Source organism: Chionomys nivalis, chromosome 3 (assembly GCF_950005125.1).
Source record: "Chionomys nivalis chromosome 3, mChiNiv1.1, whole genome shotgun sequence".
NCBI classification, from domain to species: Eukaryota; Metazoa; Chordata; class Mammalia; order Rodentia; family Cricetidae; genus Chionomys; species Chionomys nivalis.
Window position 1 is genome coordinate 58,331,997 of NC_080088.1, and position 25,750 is coordinate 58,357,746.

A 25,750-nucleotide genomic window follows, 5' to 3' on the forward strand; every position below is an offset into this window, starting at 1 on the left:
GGGAAAAGGAAAAGACAACTCATGAAGGATCAATTCTTAATGAACTGAACATGACTCAATGTATGAATAAGAGCTCAGAAGGGGGAAAAAAGAATGTAAGGTTGGAGTTTTCTGGCATTGTAAGAAAACCCAAGATAACAGATTTATAAAAGAAAAGGTTTACTTTGGCTCATGGTTTTGGAGGCTCCACTACATAATTATTTGCCCAATGGGTTTGAGTCTGTAAGAGAAATATTATACACAACGAGAACAGCTGGCAGGGCAAAGTGCTCACCTTATTACCAGGAAGTTGAAGAGAGAGAAAAGAGCATGCAGTACGTCCTTCCCCTTAAACATTCCAGCAGTTCCAAATAGGTCCTTCCTTGAGACTGAGTTTTTCACACAGGAGCCTTTGGAGTGCTTTCAAGATCCCAACTATTCTTAGTACAAATTTTTAGAATGTGGTGTAACTGGAAAACTTGATTTAAAGAAATGAAGTGGGAGATCTAGAGGAAAGCAAGATGACTAAAATTCACAAGGCAGAACACTAGAAAAAAAGCTTTATGAGAGATCAGCAGAGGGTTCTCTTCAAAAATTTAGTGGAGTACCATTCAGCTCATGTATGTAAAAATCTACACGTTTCTTTCAAAGTCAAGGGGAACATTTTTAAAAAGTCATATCCAGTGCCTGTAGACACCTCTCGATAAACTTAAAAGGATTTAAATAACAAAATGTTGTTGAAAAGTTGGAATCTGGTAGAAGTGAGTGAGAAGTAGATCTCTGAAAAGTCTACATATAATGTAAGAAATGGTATATACCTAAATAACCTACAGAACAGAAGAAATCAAAAGTAAAATTAGAAATTATTTCTAAATGAATGGACATAAAAGAAACAGATGAAAAGAATTTCTGGGGCCGGGCGGTGGTGGCACACGCCTTTAATCCTAGCACTCGGGAGGCAGAGGCAGGCGGATCTCTGGGAGTTCGAGGCCAGCCTGGTCTACAAGAGCTAGTTCCAGGACAGGCACCAAAGCTACAGAGAAACCCTGTCTTGGAAAACCAAAAGAAAAAAAAGAATTTCTGAGGTACATCTTAAACAATACTTAGAAATTTTATATGTAATATCTATATTGGGAAAGAAAAATCTCAAATCATTATATCAATTCTGCTTTAAGTAAACTAGGAAAATATGGGAATAGTAAACCCTAAACCAAAGAAGGAAAAACAATAAACATGAAAGTAATAATCAACATTAATAAAGTCAACAAAAACAACAGAGATAGTAAGTGAAACCATAAGTTGAATCTGAGATGAATGAAATGAGCCTACAAGAGTGATCAGGAAAGAAATAGAAGAACTGCCAACAATTAATGTTAAAATTGAGAAGGATAACATCATTTACTGTCATTAAAAAAAAAAATTACTAAGGAGGCTGGGCCCTGGTGCCACACACCTTTAATCCCAGCACTCGGGAGACAGAGGCAGTCGGATCTCTGAGTTTGAGGCCAGCCTGGTCTGCAAGAACTGGTTCCAGGACAGGCACCAAAGCTACACAGAGAAACCCTGTCTTAAAAAACAAACAAACAAAAACACAAAGTAATAATATGAACAACTTTATGCTCATAAACTCAACAAGTTTGTTGAAGCTCACCACAGTGTTATAAAATGATAATAAAGAAATGCCAATGAAAGTAAAATGCTTTTTATAAATTAAGCACATAATTTTGTGTTTCATTAAATTGTTGAATCTTAACTGCAGTCTTGTGATTTGTCACCTTGAAGCTTTTGAAGCAATTAATCATACAGGTTTTTTATATTCAATTTGATAATAAGTTTCTCTGTGAGGAAAGAGGGGAACTTCATCTACTTTGGATTCTTTGTTGTACCTAATATGGTCCTCTGCCCACAGTATGAAATCAGAAATGTGAATTGACTTAATATGCTATAGTGTAAAGTCTTAGAACCAAGTTATATTCTTTAAAAAGTGACTATCTCCATGGATCAGGCCACACACAGTCATTTGAGTTACTAAATGCTTTATTTTAAATTTGTTGTGATAACCATGTATTAATTAGTAATTGTACTTTTTTTTCTGTCCTATTAGTGGTGATTTACTGAAAATAGAAGGAAAAATCCTGCATTCTATTTTAGATGAAATTCTTTTCAAGCTTTTATCAACTCCTAGTCCAGTCTTAAGAAGTATTGCTACAAAGCTCCTCCTAGTGCTAGCTGAATCTCATCAGGAGATTTTGATTTTACTGAGACTAAGTGCTTGCTACAAAGGTAGGTCGTATGTATTTTCTTCTCTTGGTAGTCTCAAGGACAAAAATATATTGGCAGTTTATAAATGGCAAAATTTTTATATTTTGAAAAGTTAGTAACTCAACTGTGAAGACAAACATTAAAATAGATGTCACTATATTATCAACAGATAGTATGCATATTTTGTTGATGGGTTATAATAAATGTTTACTCTCTCTCTCTGACAAAGTTGTTTATATTGGGTATACCAAATAGTGTAGTAGAGTAATGACCAAAGATGTCTGTGACCTTATCAGAACTTACTAGAGAAGAAAGTAGAAGTGTGCATTATTATCAGTTAATAATTAATACCTTTGGAGAAGAAAATAGAACTGCATTATTATCAGTTAATAATTAATATCTTACTATTTCACTGCCTTTACTAAAAAAACACTACCAACAACAAAATATACCTATATTTCATACTCAAACACATATGATTAAAAAGTCATAAATCTTGAGAGTAAATTCATTGTTAACTACCATTCTTGTGTGAGAGTATTCATTTAATTGAACACTGACTGCAAGATACTATTCTACATTCTTTAATTTTTTATAATACTCCTTTGGTATATTGGGTATTCCTATCCTTACATATAGATATGAAATAAGAGGCTTGGAAAAATTAGGTAATTAACTCAAGATTACTTAGATTTTAGTTTTCCAACTCCCTGCTAAAATTATGTTAGCTTTATGTTATTTCTTTGTTAACCAATATATTCAGTATAGTAAAATATTGGTTTTTATTTCATTAAATATGTTTAATATAGGATGGCACATGGAACTTTTAAAATTTTTAGGATCTACTTAATTACTAATCAATTAGAATAGACCTTAATCATTCTTGGTGATTCAAAAGGAACGTTAGTAACTTTCCTTATATCTGTCATTACTATTGCCTTTTTAATTATTTTATATATTATAAGAAAAAAGGTAAAATAAGCACCATTAGTAGATCTCTAGTTATTATTATGCCAGGCATACATTTTCAAATTTGCAGCTAGAGTTCTCCAGAAATGCGAGTGTTCATGCCAGGCCTGGGGGTGCATGCCTTTATTTCTAGCCTTTGAGCCTGAGGCCAGCCTGGTATACATAGTGAATTCCAGAACAGCCAGAACATTGTGAGACCCTGTCTCAACACCCTTCCCCTAAACCCCCCCCAAAAGAACAAAAGCAAGAAATATGAATTTTACCTTAATCCCTGTTCATTTCTTTGAATGATAAAATTGCAACAGTAGAATTTACTCAAGTTTACCAAGGTATTTTGCAATTGTAAGTGCTTCTGAAAACTTGGATCTTAAAGAATACAGACAAAGATCCATATGATGGCAGCCCCAAATATATACTGAAAGACAATTTTATTTGCCTACTTATATTTATTATATCACACATAATTCCAACATGCTTTGGATACAAAAGTTACTTTGTCCCTTAGTGGCCCATGTTATGGCATTTCTGTATTGTTCAGAAACCTCTTGGCTCATGTCCAACTTATAAATGTTAGTGTAATAAGGTTTTTCTTTAATTAATAGTGACTAATAATACCTGCTGAAGTGCTTCCACAAGGTAGGCATATACAGAGTATGTGCCTACAATAACTTCTTAAGAATGTTTTAGTTTAAGGTTTTTGCATTGAAAGGAAAACAAATTCTCTCTACTCTGACTTACTTCAGTGATCCTACTGCCTTATTTAATAAAGAAATTATTTAGACATATTTTTACATTCAGATTTCACAAGTCAGGAAAATAAAAATTCTCAGAACAGAGGAAGATTGTAAAGACCACAACATAGAAGTGTTTGATAAAAAGAAAATCATATATGTAATTATGTTGTTATATTTATTCATTTTCTACTTAGATAACAAAATCTTTATTGATAATTGTTTTGTCTTGTTATTATATTTTAGGACTCACAAGTCTACTAAATAAACAGGAAAATATGACAGAATTTAGTCGAGAACTTAGACAGCTGGTTGGTCTTTTAACCCCTAAAGTCCATCAGGAAGTAGAAGAACAGGTATTATAAAAAATAATTTGTGTGATATTTGATAACTGTATTGAACCTCAGTTCTTAAATATGCCTCAATTTCCTTCTCTTGACATTTTAAACAAAATGTTATCCCTAGACAATAGAAATCTTTTAATATTTTCATTGTATTGTTTCATTCCGTCTATCCATAAACACAATTTCAGTCTCCCTTTTATATCTCTTTATAGATTTGAGCAGGTTAATTTTTTTCAAAATATCTCATGAAATCCCATGTTTATTTACTCATTTATAAGCTATTTAAATTTTATTTGCTTTAAAAATATCTCTCATTATAGCAAACTGTATATATGTCCACCTATGGTAAGCTGCCTTATTCATCGATACAAAATAATATATTTTTTATCTTTACATAAAATTATATTAATAAAAGTTATGTTTGAGATATGACAGGTTTTATTTTATCATACTTCTTCAACATATACTCAAAATGGAGGCTTTGGGTAACTTCTATAGAAAAAGACATACACTTTGAATATTTTCAGGTAAGGCCTTAAAATATATATGGAAAATGGAGTCTAAAATAATAAAAGATATTTTTATAGTAAAAGGAAATGAGATTATTATTTACCTAAAATCCAAAACCAAAAGGTAATTGGAAGGAAGTCCAGTTTAGGCAGGAGGATGAAGGGAGACATTTATATGGAAGAAAATAAAGGAAAAGAATTCTTTACTTCCATAGACTACTTTCAAAACATACATATGGTGGACAGCCTCAAAACAGCATCCTAAAAGCTTAGAATTAAAACATATTTGCATAACTAACCACAAATAGTCAAGGAGCTTATACAGTCTAAGTGGTTAATACTGAATGAACTGGAGTGGGGGCTCAGCAGCTAAGAGTGTGTACTGCTCCTGCAAAGGACGAGTTCTGTTGCCATGTTAAATGGCTCACAAATGCCTGCACCTCCAATTTCAGGGGAATCTGAAGCCTTTGGCCTCAGCAGGTGTGCACATAGCTACAAACACACACACACAAGTAAAAATAATAAAAACAAATCTTTTAAAATACTAAATATAAACATTAATAAGTTAGCTCCCTGGGCATGGAGACACACAGCTTTAATCCCAGTACTCAAGAGGCTAGGACAGAAGAGTCATAATTTTAGTTCTCATGGGTTGCTTAACAAGATTTAGTTTCAAAAATCCACAAGCAACCAACCAGAAGACATTAGGTCCAAAGATTAGGAAGGACTTTAAATCCTTTAAAAGGAAGTGATATCAGAGAGAGAATTTGGAGCTAACTAGACTATTTTGAATATGTTCTAGATATTACTCTAGTTGAACAGGTGTGATATACTTGGACATTCTGGGCCTCATGAGCTTAATGTTTCCTGCTACCCATCTGTTTAGAGGTGAAGATTAAACCTTACCCTGGCCTTGTATTTTAAGGGATATATTTCTCAAAAAGGCTTTTCTAGAGACATATCAAAATTATTTCTGATATATAATTTCAGAAACTACATAAAGCAGCTTGCTTGATTCAAGCCTATTGGAAAGGTTTCCAGACCAGAAAGAGATTAAAGAAGCTTCCGTCTGCTGTGATTGCTTTGCAGAGGAGTTTCAGGTAGAAAAATCAAACAAAACAATTTTGATTAATGATGGTCTGGGTTTGCATGTAAATTTGTAATTTTCCACCCTCTCCCCCTCCAAAAAGAAAAAAAAAAAAAAAAACAATGGTATGAGAGTGTTACCAGAACACAGGTGAATGCACATGGAGAGGGGGTTATTGCTTTGGGGTTTTTTTTTCCTTCTTTTTCTTCCTTTCCTAGTGTTTTTGTTTTATTCTTGTCTTTATTCTGTTCCATAGTGTTACTGAGTATCAATGCTCAAGTAACCAAGTATCCTTTCAGAACAAAGGGCATAATATGACAAATCTGATGGAATCCAATACTCAGTCCTATCCATTTCCTGTCCAGATTTGTGGACCAAGCCTTAAGAGGGAGCCAGTGATATTTATATTATTAAATTCTCAAACCCAACAGTTCTCATAATTGCTCATATATAATTATGATAATATATATAAAGATTAAAGATGGTAATCAACTATTCCTGAGTAAATATGGCATAAGTAGATGTGATTCTTTAGATATGACAAACTACTGATCCCTACTTCAGTTGTACTCTGAAAAATGAAATACTGAAAATATGGGTCACATTCTGATTTAACTAGCCTAGCTACATTCTTAAAGGTTACAGAAAGAACTACAGAAAAAAATAAGTGAAAAAAATTTAACATTGTTATAAAGTAGAACCATCTTAGAGGTGATTTTGTTTTCATCCATCATTACTTAAAGCCAAATTTAATTTACTAAAACGAAACTGACATATTACAGAAGTAAACTTTAAAAACTGAAACCAATCTTTTAATAACTGCAGCTGCATTTCTGTTATAAATACATTTAAAAATAGTACTATACTCAAAACACTACATTGTCCCACAGTCAAACTAGAAGTGTTACATAGTGAATAATAGCCTATGAAAATTTTCTTCCAAAGAAATTTAAAGGCAAGGTGTAAATACCATTGAGCATGAGTATTTTTAGCAAAGTATTTTAGCATTGTGTGTGTGTGTGTGCACACGCATGCACGTATATGCTTGATATATCCAATATATATATATAAAACATACCTACAAAATTATATGTAAACAGTATAAATGCATATGTAAAACAATATACACATACATAACACACATACATATATGTGTGAACATATTCCAGAATTTTACTTATATGAAAGTGTCCCAGAATTTTCTGTGTGTGTGGGGGGGTGTGTGTGAGTGTGTACACGTACAAGTGTGCGTGTTTGGAGAGAGAGAGAGTAACAGGCTTGAGTTTGTAGTTGGCTTCAGTAACTTATTAGCTAAATGACCTAGGACAAGTTATCAAAACTCTTAGCCCCAAATTTCAAATCTGGAGACTAGAAATAATAGCTGTGGCTTGTGGCACAGGCCAGTAATCTCAGCTACTCAGGAAACTTAGACAGGAAGAATGTAAGTTTAAATCTATCCTGGGCTACAGAGTGAGTTCAAAACTACTACTACTGGACAATTTAGCAGAGACCCTGCCTCAAAGTAAAGAGTAAAAAGATAACTGGGTGTAGTTCAGTGATAGAGCATTTGCCAAGTATCATAAGACCTTAGGTGCACTCCCCAGCACTGCAATAGGTAAATGAATGTATGACTAAAGCTTTATATACCACAGAAGGTTGAAACAATACATTGAGATAATATAAAGGTTTTAGTATATGACACTTAAAAAGATAGGATGAAACTGTATTTTTGTGCCCTTAAAATTTGTAATTCTAGACAGATACATAATAACACTCATGAGAAGCAATGCTATCATCATTTAGATAGCATTGCTTTTTTCTCCTACAAGCTGTTTCTTAAGAATTAAATAAAAATAAAACCAAATAACTTAAAAGATTATTTCTGTGGGCAGAAGAGTATGAGAAATACTGAATACTTTGAGAATGACCATGTCTGTTTTTATCAGGTGTTTGAATGTTCTTGATAATGCCTTCTGTAAGTGAACTCAAGAGTAGTTATTGCTTAGAGATCCTACCTTCCACATCCTCAGCCATCTGTCCCTTTACATTTAAAGATACCCCCAAGAAAATGAATTAAGATCTTTAAGGTTTGGCCCCATAATACTTGCCAGAGTTACCTTTTTACTTTTTCTTTCTAAATTAGAGTATTTATTTAAAAATATCTCTGAGGACTAGGGTTTAGCTCAATGCTAGAGTGCATAGTTAGTATATAATCTACATCACTACTTGAAAAAACCAACTACCACAGGATTATGAGTTTGCCTATATAGAAGTATATGTATGGGATCTAATTAATATTATGTCATTTTAAAATCTTTAAATTAGCATAAAAATAAAGAGTTTCTTCATAGCATTTTCACAATATGTGCTGTTACACTTTGTGTTTTTTTTTTCTTTTTTTTTCATTGATTTTTATTGAGCTCTACATTTTTCTTTCCTCCCCTCTCTCTACCTCTCCCCTTCCCCTGTGAGACCTCCCCCAAGGTCCCCATGCTCCCAGTTTACTCAGGAGATCTTGTCTTTTTCTACTTCCCATGTAGATTAGATCTATATAAGTCTCTTTTAGTGCCCTCATTGTTGTCTAAGTTCTCTGGGATTGTGGTTTGTAGGCTGGCTTTCTTTGCTTAATGTTTAAAAACCACCTATGAGCCGGGCGTTGGTGGTGCACGCCTTTAATCCCAGCACTCGGGAGGCAGAGGCAGGCGGATCTCTGTGAGTTCGAGGCCAGCCTGGTCTACAATGGGAGTTCCAGGACAGGCTCCAAAGCTACAGAGAAACCCTGTCTCGAAAAAGCCAAAAAAAAAAAAAAAAAAAAAAAGCCCACCTATGAGTGAGTACATGTGATAATTCTCTTTCTGTGTCTGGGTTACCTCACTCAAAATAATGTTTTCTAGCTCCATCCATTTTCCTGCAAAATTCAAGATGTCATTTTTTTCTGCTGTGTAGTACTCCATTGTGTAAGTGTACCACATTTTCCTTATCCATTCTTTTGTTGAGGGGCATTTAGGTTGTTTCCAGGTTCTGGTTATGACAAACAAAGCTGCTATGAGCATAGTTGAGCACATGTCCTTGTAGCACAATTGAACATCCTTAGGATATATACCCAAAAGTGGTATTACTGGGTCTTGAGGAAGGTTGTTTCCTAATTTTCTGAGAAATCGCCACACTGACATCCAAAGGGGCTGTACCAGTTTTCATTCCCACCAGCAACGCAGAAGTGTTCCCTTTTCACCACAACCTCTCCAGCATAAGTTGTCATCAGTGTTTTTGATGTTGACCATTCCTACAGGTGTAAGATGGAATCTCAGAGTTGTTTTGATTTGCATTTCTCTGATGACTAAGGATGTTGAACATTTCCTTAAGTGTCTTTCAGCCATTTTAGATTCCTCTGTTGAGAGTTCTCTGTTTAGGTTTGTACTCCATTTTTTTTTTATTGGATTATGTGTTCTTTTGGTGACTAATTTCTTGAGTTCTTTGTATATTTTGGAGATCAGACCTCTCTGTCTGATGTGGCATTAGTGAAGATCTTTTCCCATTCTGTAGGCTGATATTTTGTCTTGTTGACCGTGTCCTTTGCTTTACAGAAGCTTTTCGGTTTCAGGAGGTTCCATTTATTAATTGTTTCTCTCAGTGTCTGTGCTCCTGGGGTTATATTTAGAAAGTGGTCTCCTGTGCCAATGTGTTCAAGTGTACTTCCCACTTTCTCTTCTATAAGGTTCAGTGTGACTGGCTTTATGTTGAGGTCTTTAATTCATTTGGACTTGAGTTTCGTGCATGGTGATAGATATTGGTCTGTTTTCATTCTTCTACATGTTGCTATCTAGTTATGCCAGTACCACTTGTTAAATATGCTTTCTTTTTTCCATTTGATATTTTTTGCTTCTATATCAAAAATCAGGTGTTTGAAGGATTGTGGATTATCTGGGTCTTCTGTTCAGTTCCATTGGTTCTCCTGTCTGTTCTTATGCCAATACCACAGGCTGTTTTCAGTACTGTAGTTCTGTAGTAGGGTTTGAACTCAGGGATTGTGATGCCTCCAGAAGTTCTTTTATTGTACAGGATTGTTTTGGCTATCCTGGGTTTTTTGCTTTTCCATATAATATTGAGTACTGTTTCGCGGTCTTTGAAGAATTTAGCTGGGATTTTGATGGGCATTGTGTTGAATCTGTAGATTGCTTTTGGTAAGATTGACATTTTTACTATATTAATTCTGCCTACCCAAGAGCATGGGAGCTCTTCCCAGTTTTTGATGTCTTCTTCAATTTCTTTCTTCAAAGATTTAAAGTTCTTGCCATATAAGTCTTCCACTTGCTTGGTTAGAGTACTCTAAGATATTTTATGCTATTTGTGGCTATTGTGAAGGGTATTGTTTCTCTGATTTCTTTCCCAGCCCTTTTATCATCTGTGTACAGGAGGGCTACTGATTTTTTTTTTTTTTGAGTTAATCTTGTATCCTGCTACATTACTGAAAGTGTTTATGAGTTCCTTGATAGAATTTTTGGGATCACTTATGTAAAATATCGTATCATCAGCAAGCAGTGAGAGTTTAATTCTTCTTTTCCAGTTTGTATCCTGTAACATGGAGCATGGGGCCTGCTTGTTGTTTGGGTTTTTGTCCTGCCCAGTACCCCACAACTGTTTAGCCCCAAAGAAAATCACACATAGGTCTCTATAAGTTATAAAGCTGATTGGCCCATTAGCTCTAGCCTCTCACTGGCTATCTCTCACATCTTGATTAACCCATTTTTCTGATTTATGTTAGCCATGTGGCTCAGTACCTTTTTCAGTGAGGCAGATCACATCCTGCTGCTTCGGTGGTCTGGGCAGGAATGGGAGGAATCAGTTTCCTCCTTCCCAGAATTCTCCTGTTTTCATTACATCATTTCTACTTCCTGTCTGGTTTTCCTGCCTATATTTCCTGCCTGGCCAATCAGCGTTTATTTAAAACATGATTGACAGAATACAGACAATTCTCCCGCACCAGTATCCCCTTGATCTCCTTTTGGTGTCTTATTGCTCTAGCTAGGACCTCAAGAATTATATTGGATATGGAGACATTAGACAACCTTGTCTTGTTCCTGATTTTAGTGGCATTGCTGGGAGTTTCTCTCCATTTAGTTTAATGTTGGTTGTTGGCTTGCTGTATATTGCCTTTATTGTGTTCAGGTATGTTCCTTGTATCCCTGCTCTCTCCAAGACCTTTATCATGAAGGAATGTTGTGTTTTTTGGAAAGCTTTTTCTATATCTAATGAGATGATCGTGTGGTTTTTAATTTTTCAGTTTGTTTATACGGTGGACTATGTTGACAGATTTTCATATGTTGAACCATCCCTGCATCTCTGGGATGAAGCCAACTTGATCATGGTGGATGATGGTTCTGATGTGCTACACTTTGTTTTAATTCATCCTCTCCTTTATTGTACTTGCCTCCACCTCTGGCTGGTTCTCTCTCTTATCCTGAGTACACATTTTCTTCATTGCTTTCTTCTCATGAGCCTCCTCCAGTTTCATTAAACATATACAATATTCATAAAATTAGTTACAGGTTCTGCATATTTGTCAATCTGGCTTACTTAATGATTTCCAGTTCCCTTCATTTTATGCAAATGTCACGGATTCATTTTTCATTGTGGCTGAATAAGATGATTGTATATATGTACCACCTTTTCTTTATCCTTCCATTTATTGATAAACATTTAGACTAATACCATCTTTGCCATTGTAAATGGTTGCAACAATTAACATGTATATGTAAGCATCTCTATGGTATGTTAACTTCCTCATTTTTTTGAAGCTGTTTTACTTGAGGGTAGTGTTATTTTATTGAGACAGGGTCTCACTATGTAAACCCCACTGGGTTCAAGCTCCTTTTTTTTTTTTTTTTTTTTTTTTTTTTTTTTTTTTTGGTTTTTCGAGACAGGGTTTCTCTGTGGTTTTGGAGCCTGTCCTGGAACTAGCTCTGTAGACCAGGCTGGTCTCAAACTCACAAGAGATCCGCCTGCCTCTGCCTCCCGAGTGCTGGGATTAAAGGCGTGCGCCACCATCGCCCGGCTTCCTTTTTTGTTTTTTGAAGTATTTATCTTGTTTTTGCTGCTGGGAGAGAAGTCATACTCTGGAAGGAGACCTGCAAATTAATTTAAGCAAAGTAAATAGTATTTCTGCTTCTCTTTTTGTATCTTCCTGGTTTTCCTCTATAGGTACCTAAAAATATTTTAAGTATATACTGTATACTAATATTTGTTATGCTTTACATAGTGACATATAGGAAGTATCAAAGACTGGGTTGCAATGGTCAAGAAGCAATTTGATAAGTATCAGCAGAAAATGTAGACATTATAATTAACTAATGCATTTTGAACACAAAACAGCCAGTCATAAAATAGTATATATTTAGTTAACAGTTGAAAAATACCTAATCCTGGGAGTAGACTAGATGGTCAGCAGTGTTAGGATGTCTTTTATCCCGGAGTAGACTAGATGGTCAGCAGTGTTAGGATGTCTTTTATCCAGCCTCATGACTTTTGGATTCCCAGGACCAGCGTAGTGGAAGAAGAAAACTGACTCTTTCAGATGGTCCTCTGATCACATATGCTCCATGACTGGCATATGCCCACAAATACAATGCATACATGCACATACAGGCAATAAATAAATATAATAAATTTAACAAAAGGAAAAATAGGGCCTGGTTCCATGGTTCAGTGGTTAAGAGCATTTGCTACTCTTACAGAAGACCTAATTTCCATTCTCCGTACCCATACGTTGGCTCATAACTATCCCTAACTCCAGTTCCAGGGGATCATATACCCTCATCCTACCTCCAAAGTTACCAAGCATGCATGTGTTACACATAAAAACATGTAGGCAGAATCATGTAAAAAATAAATATTTTTAATTTTTTATATGTGTGTTTTACCTGCATGTATGTCTATGTACCATATGCATTCCTAGTGTCTGCAGGAGCCAGAAGAGGACATTGGATCTCCTAGACCTGGAGTTGCAACTTGTGAGACACAGTGTGGGTGCTAGAAATCCAACTTGGGACTTCTGGAAGAACAACTAGTGCTTTTAACTGTGGAGCCATCTCACCATCCCCCATAAACCTTAAACAAAACAAACAAAGAAAAGAAAGAAAAAATAAACTTTAAAAGTTAGACATAATCTCTGTGAGTTCTAGACCAGCCTGGTCTACAAGAGCTAGTTCCAGGACAGGCTCCAAAACCACAGAGAAACCCTGTCTCGAAAAACCAAAAAAAAAAAAAAAAAAAGTTAGGCATAAGTGTACCATGCAGTAAAAATCAGTATTAAATCAGTATTGAAGATTTAACCTTTTTAAATAATTTATATTTCTATGTAAATAAACACAATTTTTAGCACAATATGTATTCTTGCTTTTATTTTCACCTGACAGTATATGTCACTAAATAATTTTTGCAAGTTTTCTATTTCTGTTTTCAAAATTAGTAGAATCCCGTCAGTTAAAAGACTAAATATTTATTTATTCAGTCCACTATTGTAGGATACCTTTCAAATTGTTGCCACTGTAATACTATGTTACAATATCCTTGAACATAAGTCTACATATTTGATTATTCAGTAAGAAAATAATTAGAAGTGGAATTGGTTTATCTGCATTTTTGAGCCTTCTTATATGTAGTTAAATATTTCTCTGGACTTTTGATGACGTAGAGATATTTAGTCAAATATCTCTAGAGAAATTTATACATAAGAACAATGTTCTTCACCTACCCTACCAACAAAGTATCTTCCAAAACATTTTTTTTTCTATTTGGTTACTCATGAAATCAGGGATTTCATGCATTTGCCGAACATGGTTTATCACTAGGTTTCGATCCTAATACATGAACTGGCTTTGTGGGAGCTTAGCCTGTTTGGATGCTCACCTTCCTGGGCCTGGATGGAAGTGGGAGGACCTTGGTCTTCCTGTAGGGCAGGGAATTTGGACTGCTCTTCAGTAGCGAGAGGGAGGGGGAATGGACTGGGGGGAGGAGAAGAGGAGTGGGGATAGGGGAGGGGAGAGGGGGGAGGGGGCAATGTGTGGGAGGAGGGGAGGGAAATGGGAAACGGGGAGCAGTTGGAAATTTTAATTAAAAAAGAATAAAAAAAAATAAAAAAAAAAAAAAAAAAAGATGAAAAAAAAAAAAAAAAAAAAAAATTGTGTGTAAGGAACTTACCTTTTTTCTTTCACAGATCTAAACGAACAAAGGCATTGTTGGAGCTAAATAGGCAAAAAGAAGAAAAAGACCTCAGATTAAGATTGCAGCTTCAAAGACAGAGAGCCATGAGGCTTTCCCGAGAGTCACGCTTGAGTATGCTTGAAATCGTTCATCCAGGTGAGTACTTGTATCACTTCATAAGTGTAAGAATGTTAAATCTTAAACCAAGTTTTCTGGCAACCTGATAATTTCTTTTCTTTTTTGATTTGGAATTTTTTGCCCCACCCCCACCCACTATAGAGAAATCATATTAAATCTCTGGATTTTAAAAATTACAGCTTTTCTGATTCATAACTATTAACTTTAAGTTTTTTCCAGATACATGTGTTCAACCTAAAAGTTTATAATTAAAGATAGTTACCAATAACATTAAAAAATTCTTAAAAGAACTTCAAATATTTGTACAGTCTGAACTTTAGTCACTCCCTAGAATAAAATTTGTGACATCTTCTCACCACTTATGACAGAAAAGCTGGATTAATAAGAGGATGCTGGTGTGTGTGTGTGTGTGTGTGTGGTGGTGTACTTGTGTGTATATGTTCATGCGTGTGTGCATATATAGTGAGTACAAATGTTTACATGTGGCCAGAAGTCAACATCAGGCGTCTTTCTCTATCCCTGTCCACCTTAATTTTTGAAACAGGATCTTTCCCTGGTCCTTGTAACTCAGCAGTTGGCTAAGCTAGCTGGCTAGCAAACTGCCAGTGTCTGCTTATCTCTGCCCCATCTTCCCCCAGTACTGGGGTTACAGCTAGGTGCCATTATGCCCAGATTTTACATAGGTACTAGGAATACAAACTTGGTTTCTCTTGTTTGCATAATAAACATTTTATGGTTTTTCATGCTTGCATAGTAAGCATTTTGTCAACTGAGCCATCTCCCTAGGGTTTTTTTGTTTGTTTGTTTGTTTGTTTTGTTTTTTTGACAGGATCTCATATATCCTGGGCTGGCTTCAGTATGTAGCTAAAGATGATCTTGAATTTGTTATCCTCTTGCCTCTACCTCCCAAGTTCTTAGATTATTAAGAGTGGATCAGCACACCTGGTTTTATGCCATGCTGAGAATTAAACCCAGAACCTCATCCTAGGGAACTACTATCAACTCAGCTACATGCGTATCCTCTCAAATTTTTTCCGTCATCCATTTACTTCCTTTTTGTTTTTATTATTCATTCCCAAGAACCTTCAGTGGCCCCCTCTCTTTTACTTTAAATATATTTTCCAGAATTTGTCCTTTTCCAGTTATTCTCATATTACTCTGCCTGATATGTCCTATCCATAGCTACAATGTCAGCTATCAGCAGAATGCTTAGCACTCTTATCCTTGGCTTTCTCTCCACCCTACATTCTCTCTTAAGTTTCTAAGTAGCACTGCCCAGTAGAACATTTTGTGTTACTAGTGAAAAGTTCTGTATACACCGGTCAATTCAGTAGCAATAGCTACAAGTAGCTATTGAATATTCAAAATGTGGTACTGCACTTGAGAACTTGAATGTTTCATTTTATTTTATTTAAATCTACTCAGTAGCCACATATATGTAATGGCTGCGTTTGTGACCAACTGCCTGTTGGGTAGTGTTCTTTATTATCCACAAATATTCCCCAAACTAAAGTCAGATCTCATTCCCATATTTCCTCTCTATTGATTCCCCATTTCAGGTAATGCACCAAAAGTCTGTTCAGTTTCCCATTCAGCATTCTGACTTTCTCTTTGTCACCCCTCTACAACAGGTCAGCCATTAAATTCTATCAGTTTCTTTTTAATACTTTCTCTCTAAGATACCTGCTTTGTATTAACCACTGGTACTTTGTTCTGCAGCTTTTTTCCTGTCATTTAACTTCAGTGAACCTTGAGCTGTATGCTGCTGACTATTCCAAAAGTCAAAGGAAAGTCATTTGTGTGACAAACCAGAGAGAAGTTTGAAAATACACAGAGTAGATTAATGAGTACATAAACACACTTTTACTTCTCCCCTGCTCCCATGAAATTCTTTCCTACATGAACTTATAATTCTCTTGTCAGACCATTTATAATATTGGCCTTTCATCTTTTTCTCATTACTCTGAGGCAAAAATATTATGAGTCCTTTTGGAAATTAACTGCATATTCTAATAAAGCTTTAGTTTCTACAATCATAGAACTATTATAAAATAGAGGAGTTTGGCAAATTAGTAAATAGTGTTGAAAAAAATTAAAAACTATAAAATTGTTGGGGGGTGGTGGCACACATCTTGAATCCCAGCACTCAGGAGGCAGAGGCAGGTGGATCTCTGTGGGCTTAATCAAGGCCAGCCTGGTCTACAAGAGTTGAGTTCCAGGGGCTGGAGAGATGGCTCAGTGGTTAAGAGCATTGCCTGCTCTTCCAAAGGTCCTGAGTTCAATTCCCAGTAACCACATGGTGGCTCACAACCATCTGTAATGAGGTCTGGTGCCCTCTTCTGGCCTTCAGGCATACACACAGAAAGAATATTGTATACATAATAAATAAATAAGTATTTAAAAAAAAAAAAAAGAGCTGAGTTCCAGAATAGCCAGGGCTGTTAACACAGAGAAACCCTGTCTTGAAAACAAACAAACAAAATACCTTGTAAATTTGTTATTGCTACTGTTGTCCTAATTTCAGAGCTTGAGAAAACATAGTTGAATATGTTATAATAATGTCTATCATCTCTTTAGGTCAACTGGAGAAATACAATAGGGAAATGGAAGAGAAGTCAGCATTGACTATCCAGAAACATTGGAGAGGATACAGGGAAAGGAAGAACTTCCACCAACAGAGGCCAGCTCTCACAGAGTATAAAGCAGCTGTTACACTTCAAAGAGCAGTGAGTCTGCTGTAGTATACAAAGTTTTACATAAAGAAACAAACAAGTGTGCAAAATTGACTTTGCTGTTTACCAAATATAAACCCATGATCAACCACTTAGCTTTTGGGAGCTTAGTTTCTTTATAAGAACCTAGGGTTAGAAGTATAGCTCAGTGGTTGAGTACTTACTTTCTTAGCATGTGTAAGACTGTAGGCTTAATTCCTAGCAACATAAATTTAAAAATATATAGTAATAATAACAACCTACTTGCTTCTTCTCAAGCTGATTTAGACTTTAAGTTCTTAGCACTGTCTGCCGTTTTTCTAGATTGAAACCTTGTTATTATTTTTCTCTCTTATTTGAACTACAGGTCTCTCAATAGGGAACTAATAAGCCTTCTGTATTGGTGTCACCTCTCAATGAGCTTGAGTTGAATGGATACTTATTCTACCTTTATTTTGTTATATTTATCAGGTGACATACATGAGGATTCTGAAGTCTGTAAATTATAAAAATCCTATGCAAATGTATCATATTTTATTAAAATAATCAAGTTACATGGAAAGTATTGGCTATATTTAGAACATTATAACTCTTGAATTGTAGAATGATATCCTCAAATGGTAATTTTCCTGGGGATTATGTATAGTAAATAATATCTGGGGAAAGCATGCACAAGCCTTTTTCATTTAGTAACCTTTTCCCTCTTGATACTTCTCTTATACGTCATTAGGCTTCTATTAAGATTTCAAGTCTTTTTATTTTATTTTATTTTTTTGGTTTTTCAAGACTTGGTTTACTCTGTAGCTTTGAAGCCTGTCCTGGAACTAGCTCTTGTAGACCAGGCTGGCCTCGAACTCACAGAGATATACCTAGTACTGGGATTAAAGGCATGCACCACCACCACCTGGCAAGATTTCAAGTCTTAAAAGCATGTTGCTTAATCATCTTTTTGTAGATTTTGCTGTTAATTCTCGTTTCTTACCATGATAAATTTCGAACACTCAATGTGGATTAATATTTATAGAGATGTTTTAATTTATTTTTTTAATTATATGTGAGCATGTGTGTATAGGTGTGTGGATTTGAGTTGCCAATACCCACTGAAGTCGGAAGCATCCCAGTGCCTGGAGCCAGAGTTATAGGTAGTTGTGAGCCAACAGACATAGATGTTGGGAGCAAAACCTAGGTTTTTTTTACAAGAGCAGTTTGTGCTCATAACTGCTGAGCTGTCTCTCCTTTGAAGGTATTCTGAACCAGTAGAATAAATACTAGGGAAATGTGCAGAGTGATCAGTCTCGTCCTCCTCCCTGTGTTATATATGTAACAAACAGTTCTGTACCATCCTGAATTATATACATACTTCTGATATTTACCCTGAGCTAAGGGTAGCCCATTTATGACCAGGTTGGAGATGCTTCTTTTGAAAGAAATTTGCCTTCTTTGTGATGCTTCTACTTCATAGTTGCCCCTTCTTTTCAAACTCCTCCCAGCCATACAATTAGGTGGACCCTGATAGAGTTGATGTACTAACTTGCTTGATTTAAATGAATCTAGTATTTTGTAAAAGACTCTCTGAGATAATCTAGCTCATGTGCATTCCCTAGAGAAGTAGTGATGCTTATGGCAAAATTGTTTGGGACTTTCATACTTTCCACTAATAACCAAGGAAAAAGACTAATTACATTTGCCTCATGCCTGCTCAATTTAAAAAAGAAAAAAAAGAATAAAAATTGTTAAAATCAGAACAAAAGAAACCAAGGACATTGGCACTGGGTTTTGATTCTACTGCCTGGACGGGTTTTGTGGGAGCCTAGGCAGTTTGGATGCTCACCTTCCTGGACCTGGGGGGAGCAGGAAGGACCTTGGGTTTCCCTATCCTGACTGCTCCTTGGACTGGAGAGGGAGGGGAAGGGAGAGTGGGGGGAGGGGAGGAAAGTGGGAGGAGGGGAGGAGGTGGAAATTTTCAATTAAAAAAAAAAACAAAAAAAGAAAGAATGGACTAAAGTTAGCAAAATGGAAACAGAACTAAGAGGATTATCATTATTATTACTATTATTATTAGTTTTGGCTTTTCAAGAGAGGGTTTTTCCGTGTAGCCTTGGCTGTCCTGGAACCCACACTGTAGACTAGGATGGCCTCAATCTCAAGAGAAATCTGCCTGCCTTCATTGTGAGTGCTGGAATTAAAGACTTGTGCCACCAACCCCCTCACCCCCCCCATCTCCCACAGGGATTACTTTCAAAGAAGGAAAAGAAAGAAACAGAGGAAAGAAAAGGAAAAGTACTAGAGGTAGTTTGAACAGGACAGTGGCCATTAAAGGGCACATTGTACCATATTTTAAAATAATCATTTTTTAAGATACACTGTAGGGAGGTCTTCGTTGTTCAGTACACAAGCTAGGTAAGCACATGTGGCTGTAGAACATTTGCCACATGCCTAGTCCAAACTGAAATGCACTTAAGTATATATAACTACCAGGATTTGAAAACTTAATAATATAATTAACATGTTCATAGTGCCTACATTTTGGAATACTAATGTTTTCCATATAGTGTCTTAGTGTTTCTACTGCTATGATAAAACACCATGACCAAAACAACTTAGGAAGAATGGGATTTATTTTATCTTACACTTTCAGGTTACGTCACTGAGGGAGGGAAGTCATAGCAGGAACTCAGAGGCAGAAACTAGAGCAGAGGTTATAGAAGAATGCTGCTTACTGTCTTAATGGTTGTAGGTTAAGATAGCTATTAAGGAACCAGAACTCAAGCTCTTTTTCTCTCTACCTCACTCTAGGTTCTTAAATTCCTAGCAAAGTGTCGTAAGAAAAATAAACTATTTGCCCCTTGGCATGGACTCCAAGAACTCACCGATGAACGCAGAGCTGAACTGAAGCAACAAGTGGATGACTATATCAGAAGACATCCGGTATGTATGTTTCTATGCTGAAAAACATGTTTCATTAATCTATTGTATGTTATTCACCACCAAAGCAGCGTTCCATATATGTGTATGCATATTGACTGTTGGATGCAAGGTAGTTCCATAGAGCTAGTGAAATTGAACTCTTCTTACAGTTACAGGACCAAAAGGTATAATTGATAGTAAATGGAAACTGAACTTAAAAATGGGTTACTTCCTGTACTTTGTCAATGAAACTTGTATGTTGCTTCTTTTATAAGAGCACAGTAAAATCTTGTCTGCTTTGAATCTTCTAATACAAATCTGTATTGTCAATCAACGAATATTCATCCTATCCTCCATATGCTCAAACACATGTATAAGAACTTGTATTTACTAGTCTGTTAATGAGCCTCCAAGACCTAGTAAGTTGTAAACTTTGTTGACCTGCCTTTTTGATTTTATTACTGTAGTGCTACTGACACCTTTTCCCCAACAAAAACACCCATATATCTGACTTTGTGTGAGCACAGTGTAACAAAGCAAGTGCTACCTGCTTCTTCGCTATCAGTTCCTGATCTTATAAACCTGCACATCTTTGAAGGTCATTTCTCTTTTTTGTTTAGAATAACTCAGTATTCCTGTCATTTTTAATTGCCTGTATGTCCACAGATCATCTCTACTTTTTTGTCTCCCATGTTTCCAAACTGTCAAATTTTATGGAGAAAGTGATAATTTATACTTATTTGAATGAACCATTCTTAGTATATCAAAGTACTGCTTTTGTTTTGTTAGGATTGTGCTATAGTGCTGCTTGCATCTGAATGCATGTTTTTTTTCTTCCCTTTCTCCTTTCCTCTCCCCTCCTTATACAAACACAAATTTCTACAATATAAAGACTTTAGATGACTAATGTTAGAGGTTTGATATAATACTTTTAGGTAATCCTACCATTTATCATTTTATTCTTCCAGAGCCTGACCTCCACAAAATGAAAAGCAGAATACATTCGTATCTGTGACCATATGTGAACCTAGTAACCACTAGAGCAGAGCAATGATAAAAAATAAATTGGATAGCAATATTTACTCTTACCTATATAAGAGATTTTCCTCATTGTTTAAATCTTTATAAAATATCACTGATTCTTGTCATATGCACTACATAGTTAATACCCTCAGTGTTATGGGATGTTTAACCTTTATGCCAGCTACTCATTTTTATTATTGTAAGACTAAAATAGATATAGGTTATAGCTAAATGGATAGTCATGTTAGTGTTTTAACTAAACTTTTTTTTTTATTTGTTTATTGTCTGGGGTCATAAGCCAATTTAGGTTATTAACATCAAACTCAGATCATCAGGCTTGGCAGTAGACAGGAGCCTTTACTCACTGAGCCATCTCACACTGAAAACTTCTAATTTTCTAAAATAAGCTTTTGGTTTTAGTTGCTGGTTCTTGTTTTGAACAATGTAATAATTTATAATATAGTCTTTGTAGCATACTAAAAAGTAAAATACATGGCAACAATAACATAAAAGAATGACAGAACTTAAAAAAAGTTCTTATCTGTCTGAGGGTCTTTAGGAAAGAACTGAACTTTTTCTATCTGAGGGGAATAAAAAATCACATGCTTTCTGATTGTAACCTCTTTTTCTACCTCTTGAAAAATCTCTCTCTTGAAAAATATCTCTCCTATACACATTTCTTCTCTCTACTCTGCTACATTTCTCTACATAGAGCTACATCTCTCTTCTACATCATCTTTTTATTCACACACACACACACACACACACACACACATTCTTCACTCATTCATTCACTCACCTACTCACCTTCTTCAGCTGTCCAAACTCTGGACAATTATGAGTTGCATATACACGGTTCAGCCCATTCTAATAACATGTAATAAGTCATACAGTTTCAGGCTAGGGAGGTCACATTGACTATAACCACGGCATTGCTTGGCCGTACAGGTGGGAGGCACAGCATGTCTGCACATAGCCTAAGGGACATGATGGAGAGTGACATTGAAATTTAGGACCTTAGCAATAAACAGTCAGTTACTGAACCTTGAGCCTTATATCATAAACCAGTGCCAGGAGTACATGCAGAAAATCAATTGCTGCAGGGTGGTATGTCTTAGTGTTATCAACCTGACTTTGGTTTAGTAGACAGACACCTGGGAACTTGCCCTTGTGCATATTTTGCAGGGACATCAAGTCTATTTTGAAACTGCTCTGAAGTCTAAAATCAGCTAAATATGTAAAAGGCTGTCCTTATAATTGAGAACATTGTAATTTTTATATGTCAGTCTGAATATGAAAAATATCTTAGTATTATTTTTATTCATCAAAATTGTACAGATTAAGTAGAAATCATCTTCCTGACCATCTACATGTGTGCCTAGTAGATGGAGTATATATATAGGAGAAAAATTATAGACAGAGTAGCCAGTTTTTAGAGTCTGTGCCCCTGCAAGCCTTGCTTGAATGAGGTTCCTCCACCTGAGGACTACTCATCTGGTGGGTCAAATATCAATTGCCATCTGCTGTATATTCTTGTGGCCTCTAGTTAAGCCATTGCTACCTGCAGCTCTCAGCAGTCTTCCTTGATCAAACCTGATTTTCTTTAACTCAGAATGAGTCTACAGAATCTCAATTCATGTGGAAATAAAAGCATAATCTCTCTCCCAGAGTAACATATCTTTTGACATAAATTGTTAAGTAAAGGTGTTTTCAAAATATATAGGTTGGTTGAATCTAGCAGTTTTCATAATCGGTGTCTTGTGGCAGCCAAAAAATTTAAAGACAACACAATATCATACAGTATCCAAACTCTCTGTATTTTCTATCTTTATGTGGTTTATTATATTTTTTATTACTCTATTTCTTTTTAAAGGAATTTTTCTACCTTTTTTCCTTTCTCTCCCAAGCTTTTGTAACCTGTTTAGAGGTTTTATTTCATCTGAATCTGTCTTTACTGTGTATCTGTAATATTTTCTGTCTGCATGAGCAAAAACCTTAACCCACCATGAAGCATGCTGGCAGAGCTCTCAAGCCCACAGGCAGCAACTTGGAAAAGTCTCTCTGTACTGTGACCCACGTGTGAGACTGCAGAACCCACCAGGTCACTTAAATCATGGCAGTTGGTGGCCATTTCCATCTTGCAGGTAGCATCTCTTCCTTGACACTGGTGTGAGACTGTGAGACAAGGAAGCTGCAACTGGCTCTGTTTTTGTGTATTTAGACCCTTTTGTAAAGCATTTTTAGACCTTTGGATCCATGCTGGACTGTGGGCACCATTTGTAGGTGGGAGTTTTCCTGGTTGACTTCTTTTCTGATGACACACTTATTCCTATCATTTTCCTAGTTTGGTTGTACCGCCTATAATTCCTGCCTGGTTACTGACCAACCAGCTTTTTATTAACTCAGTCTTAATAGCAAATCTTTACAATGAACAAAATGATTATCCCACAGCACAGTTGCAAATCTTTATATAGAAAAGTGAACTTCAATCCAAATTCCATACCATGTACAAAGTTTAACCCAAGATGTGTCCTAAAAATAATTAAATACATGACCTAAAACTATAAAACTTCTAGAAGAAAATATGGTAAAAATTGTGAAATTGAATTAGTCAGTGATTTTTCAATTACTCCAGGAGTCAAAAGAAGAAAATTAATGAATGTCATCAAAATTTAAAACATGTGCTCTATAGATCTGTTAAGATAATGAAAGAAAAACAGAGATTAGGGAAATGTCTTTGCTGTTCATTTATCTGTATACTAATCCATAGAAAGAGATTTTAAAACTCAATAAGAAAACATGTAATCTATTTATAAGTGACCTGAAGACTTGAAAAGACAAATCTTTTAAAGAAAATATACAAGTAACAAACATGGAGAAAGTGCATCAACACTCATTTAAGGGAATACAAATTAAAACCACAGTGAGGAAATCCACACTGAATGTCTAGAATGGCTAGAATCTAAAAGATCAAATCACTAAGTGTTGGCAAGTTAATAGAAGAAATGTGATTGCTCAGATTCTCTTAAGAATGTAAAAATAATTTGATAGTTCTTAAATGTATGTATCAGACTGGAGAGAGTTCAGAGGTTAAAAGTGTTTACTGTTCCTTCAATGGACCTGAATTAGGGTCCTCACACCTACATTGAGCAGCTCTCAACTACCAGGAACTCCAGCTCCAGTGGAACTGACATACTTGTCTAGTCACCATGGATACCCACACACTTGTGTGTACACACACACACATACGAACAAACAAAAAGAAATCTTTAAAAACATATAAAATACTAGCATATGAAAACTAGTGCATATATCCAGCACTGCAAAAATAAAGCCACAAAACCGAAGAATAACCATCTTAGCAATAGTTACATGTCCAGTGACATGAAGTACATTTACTTTGTTGTGTCACCTTTAGCACCATTCATCATTAGATTTTTTCTTCTTTTAATTCTAAATTTAAAATTAAATAGCATACTTCCTCCTTAAATCCTAAAAACTATCCATGTGTGTGAATTGATTAAGTACTTAATATAAAGTCATGCAGTATCCTTTGTGTACAATTTATTTCACTTAGTATAGTGTCTTTAAAACTTATTCAGGGTGTAGCTTATGCTGAATTTTTTTCTTAAAATTTGAATAAAATTCCACTGGGCATATTCTGGAGGCAGAGACAGGTAGATAGATCTCTGGGAGTTTGAGGCCTGACTGAGCTATATAATGAAACTGTCTCAAAAAAAATTTTTTTATAGCATTCCATTGTAGGTGTGCTACATATTTTACTTAAACAATAGAATAGTGTTCAAGGGTTTTATAGTGTGTGTGTGTGTGTGTGTGTGTGTGTGTGTGTGTGTGTGTGTATTTTGTTTTTGTTTTGGAGGGGGATGCATTTCTTGGTTTGCCTTTTTGACATGAGACAGGATCTCATGAGGGCCAAACTGCTGTAGAGCTCATTGTGTAACTTTGAGGATGACCTTGAACTTTTGGTCCTCTTGCCTTCCCCTCCCAAGTGCTGGGATTACAGGTATTCACTGCTATACTGTATAGCTTTATGTGGTGTTAGAGATTAAACCCAGGAACTCTGCATGTGAGGCAAGCACTCTACTGACTGAGTTCTGTCCCCAGCCCATGTTTTTTGTTGTTGTTTTAAATATAGCTAATAAATGTGACTTGTTATTTCATTATATTTTAGATTTGCATTTCTATTATGATTAGTGATTTTCAGTACATTGTCATGTATTTATTTACATTTACATAATCATATTCAAGACTTTTGCCTGATGGAGGAAGGTCACTGGTTAAATAAAGAAACTGCCTTGGCCCTGATAGGACAGAAAATTAGGTAGGCGGAGTAAACAGAACAGAATGCTGGGAGTAAGAGGAAGTGAGCTCAGACTCGATAGCTCTCCTCTGGGGGCAGACACGATGAAGCTCCGACCCAGGATGGACGTATGCTAGAATCTTCCCGGTAAGCGCACCTTGGGGTACTACACACATTAATAGAAATGGGTAATCAAGATGTAAGAATTAGCCAATAAGAGGCTAGAGCTAATGGGCCAGGCAGTGTTTAAATGAATACAGTTTCTGTGTAATTATTTCGGGCAAAGCTAGCCAGTGGCTGGGAGCTGGGCGGCAGGAACACAGCTCGTAGCTCCAACATTTGCCATGTCAAATTAGTTTTCTTTTTTGTTGATAAGCTGTTTGAGTTCTCTGTATGATGATCCTTTTCTGATAAATGATTTGGAATTTTTTTTCTATTCAGTAGAATAGTGTTCTTTGATACACCAAAAATCTTCATTTTTATGAATTTTACTTTGTCTTCTATTATACAGTTTGAGCTCTTATTTTTAGCTTTTTGACCTCCTTGAAAAAAAAAACAAACTTGTGAGCA

General features: G+C 35.7%; 1 protein-coding gene across 2 annotated transcripts in view; it reads left to right on the plus strand.

Moving 5' to 3' along the window:
- Nucleotides 1-25,750, plus strand: part of Iqcb1 (IQ motif containing B1) — a 59,875-nt gene that overhangs the window by 19,875 nt on the left and 14,250 nt on the right. For both annotated transcript variants that reach the window (XM_057766181.1, XM_057766182.1), the window contains exons 8-13: nt 2,084-2,262; nt 4,188-4,297; nt 5,785-5,894; nt 14,094-14,236; nt 16,796-16,944; nt 19,726-19,857. In XM_057766181.1, coding sequence (XP_057622164.1) covers nt 2,084-2,262; nt 4,188-4,297; nt 5,785-5,894; nt 14,094-14,236; nt 16,796-16,944; nt 19,726-19,857 — 823 coding nt within the window. The remainder of the gene's footprint in view (nt 1-2,083; nt 2,263-4,187; nt 4,298-5,784; nt 5,895-14,093; nt 14,237-16,795; nt 16,945-19,725; nt 19,858-25,750) is intronic.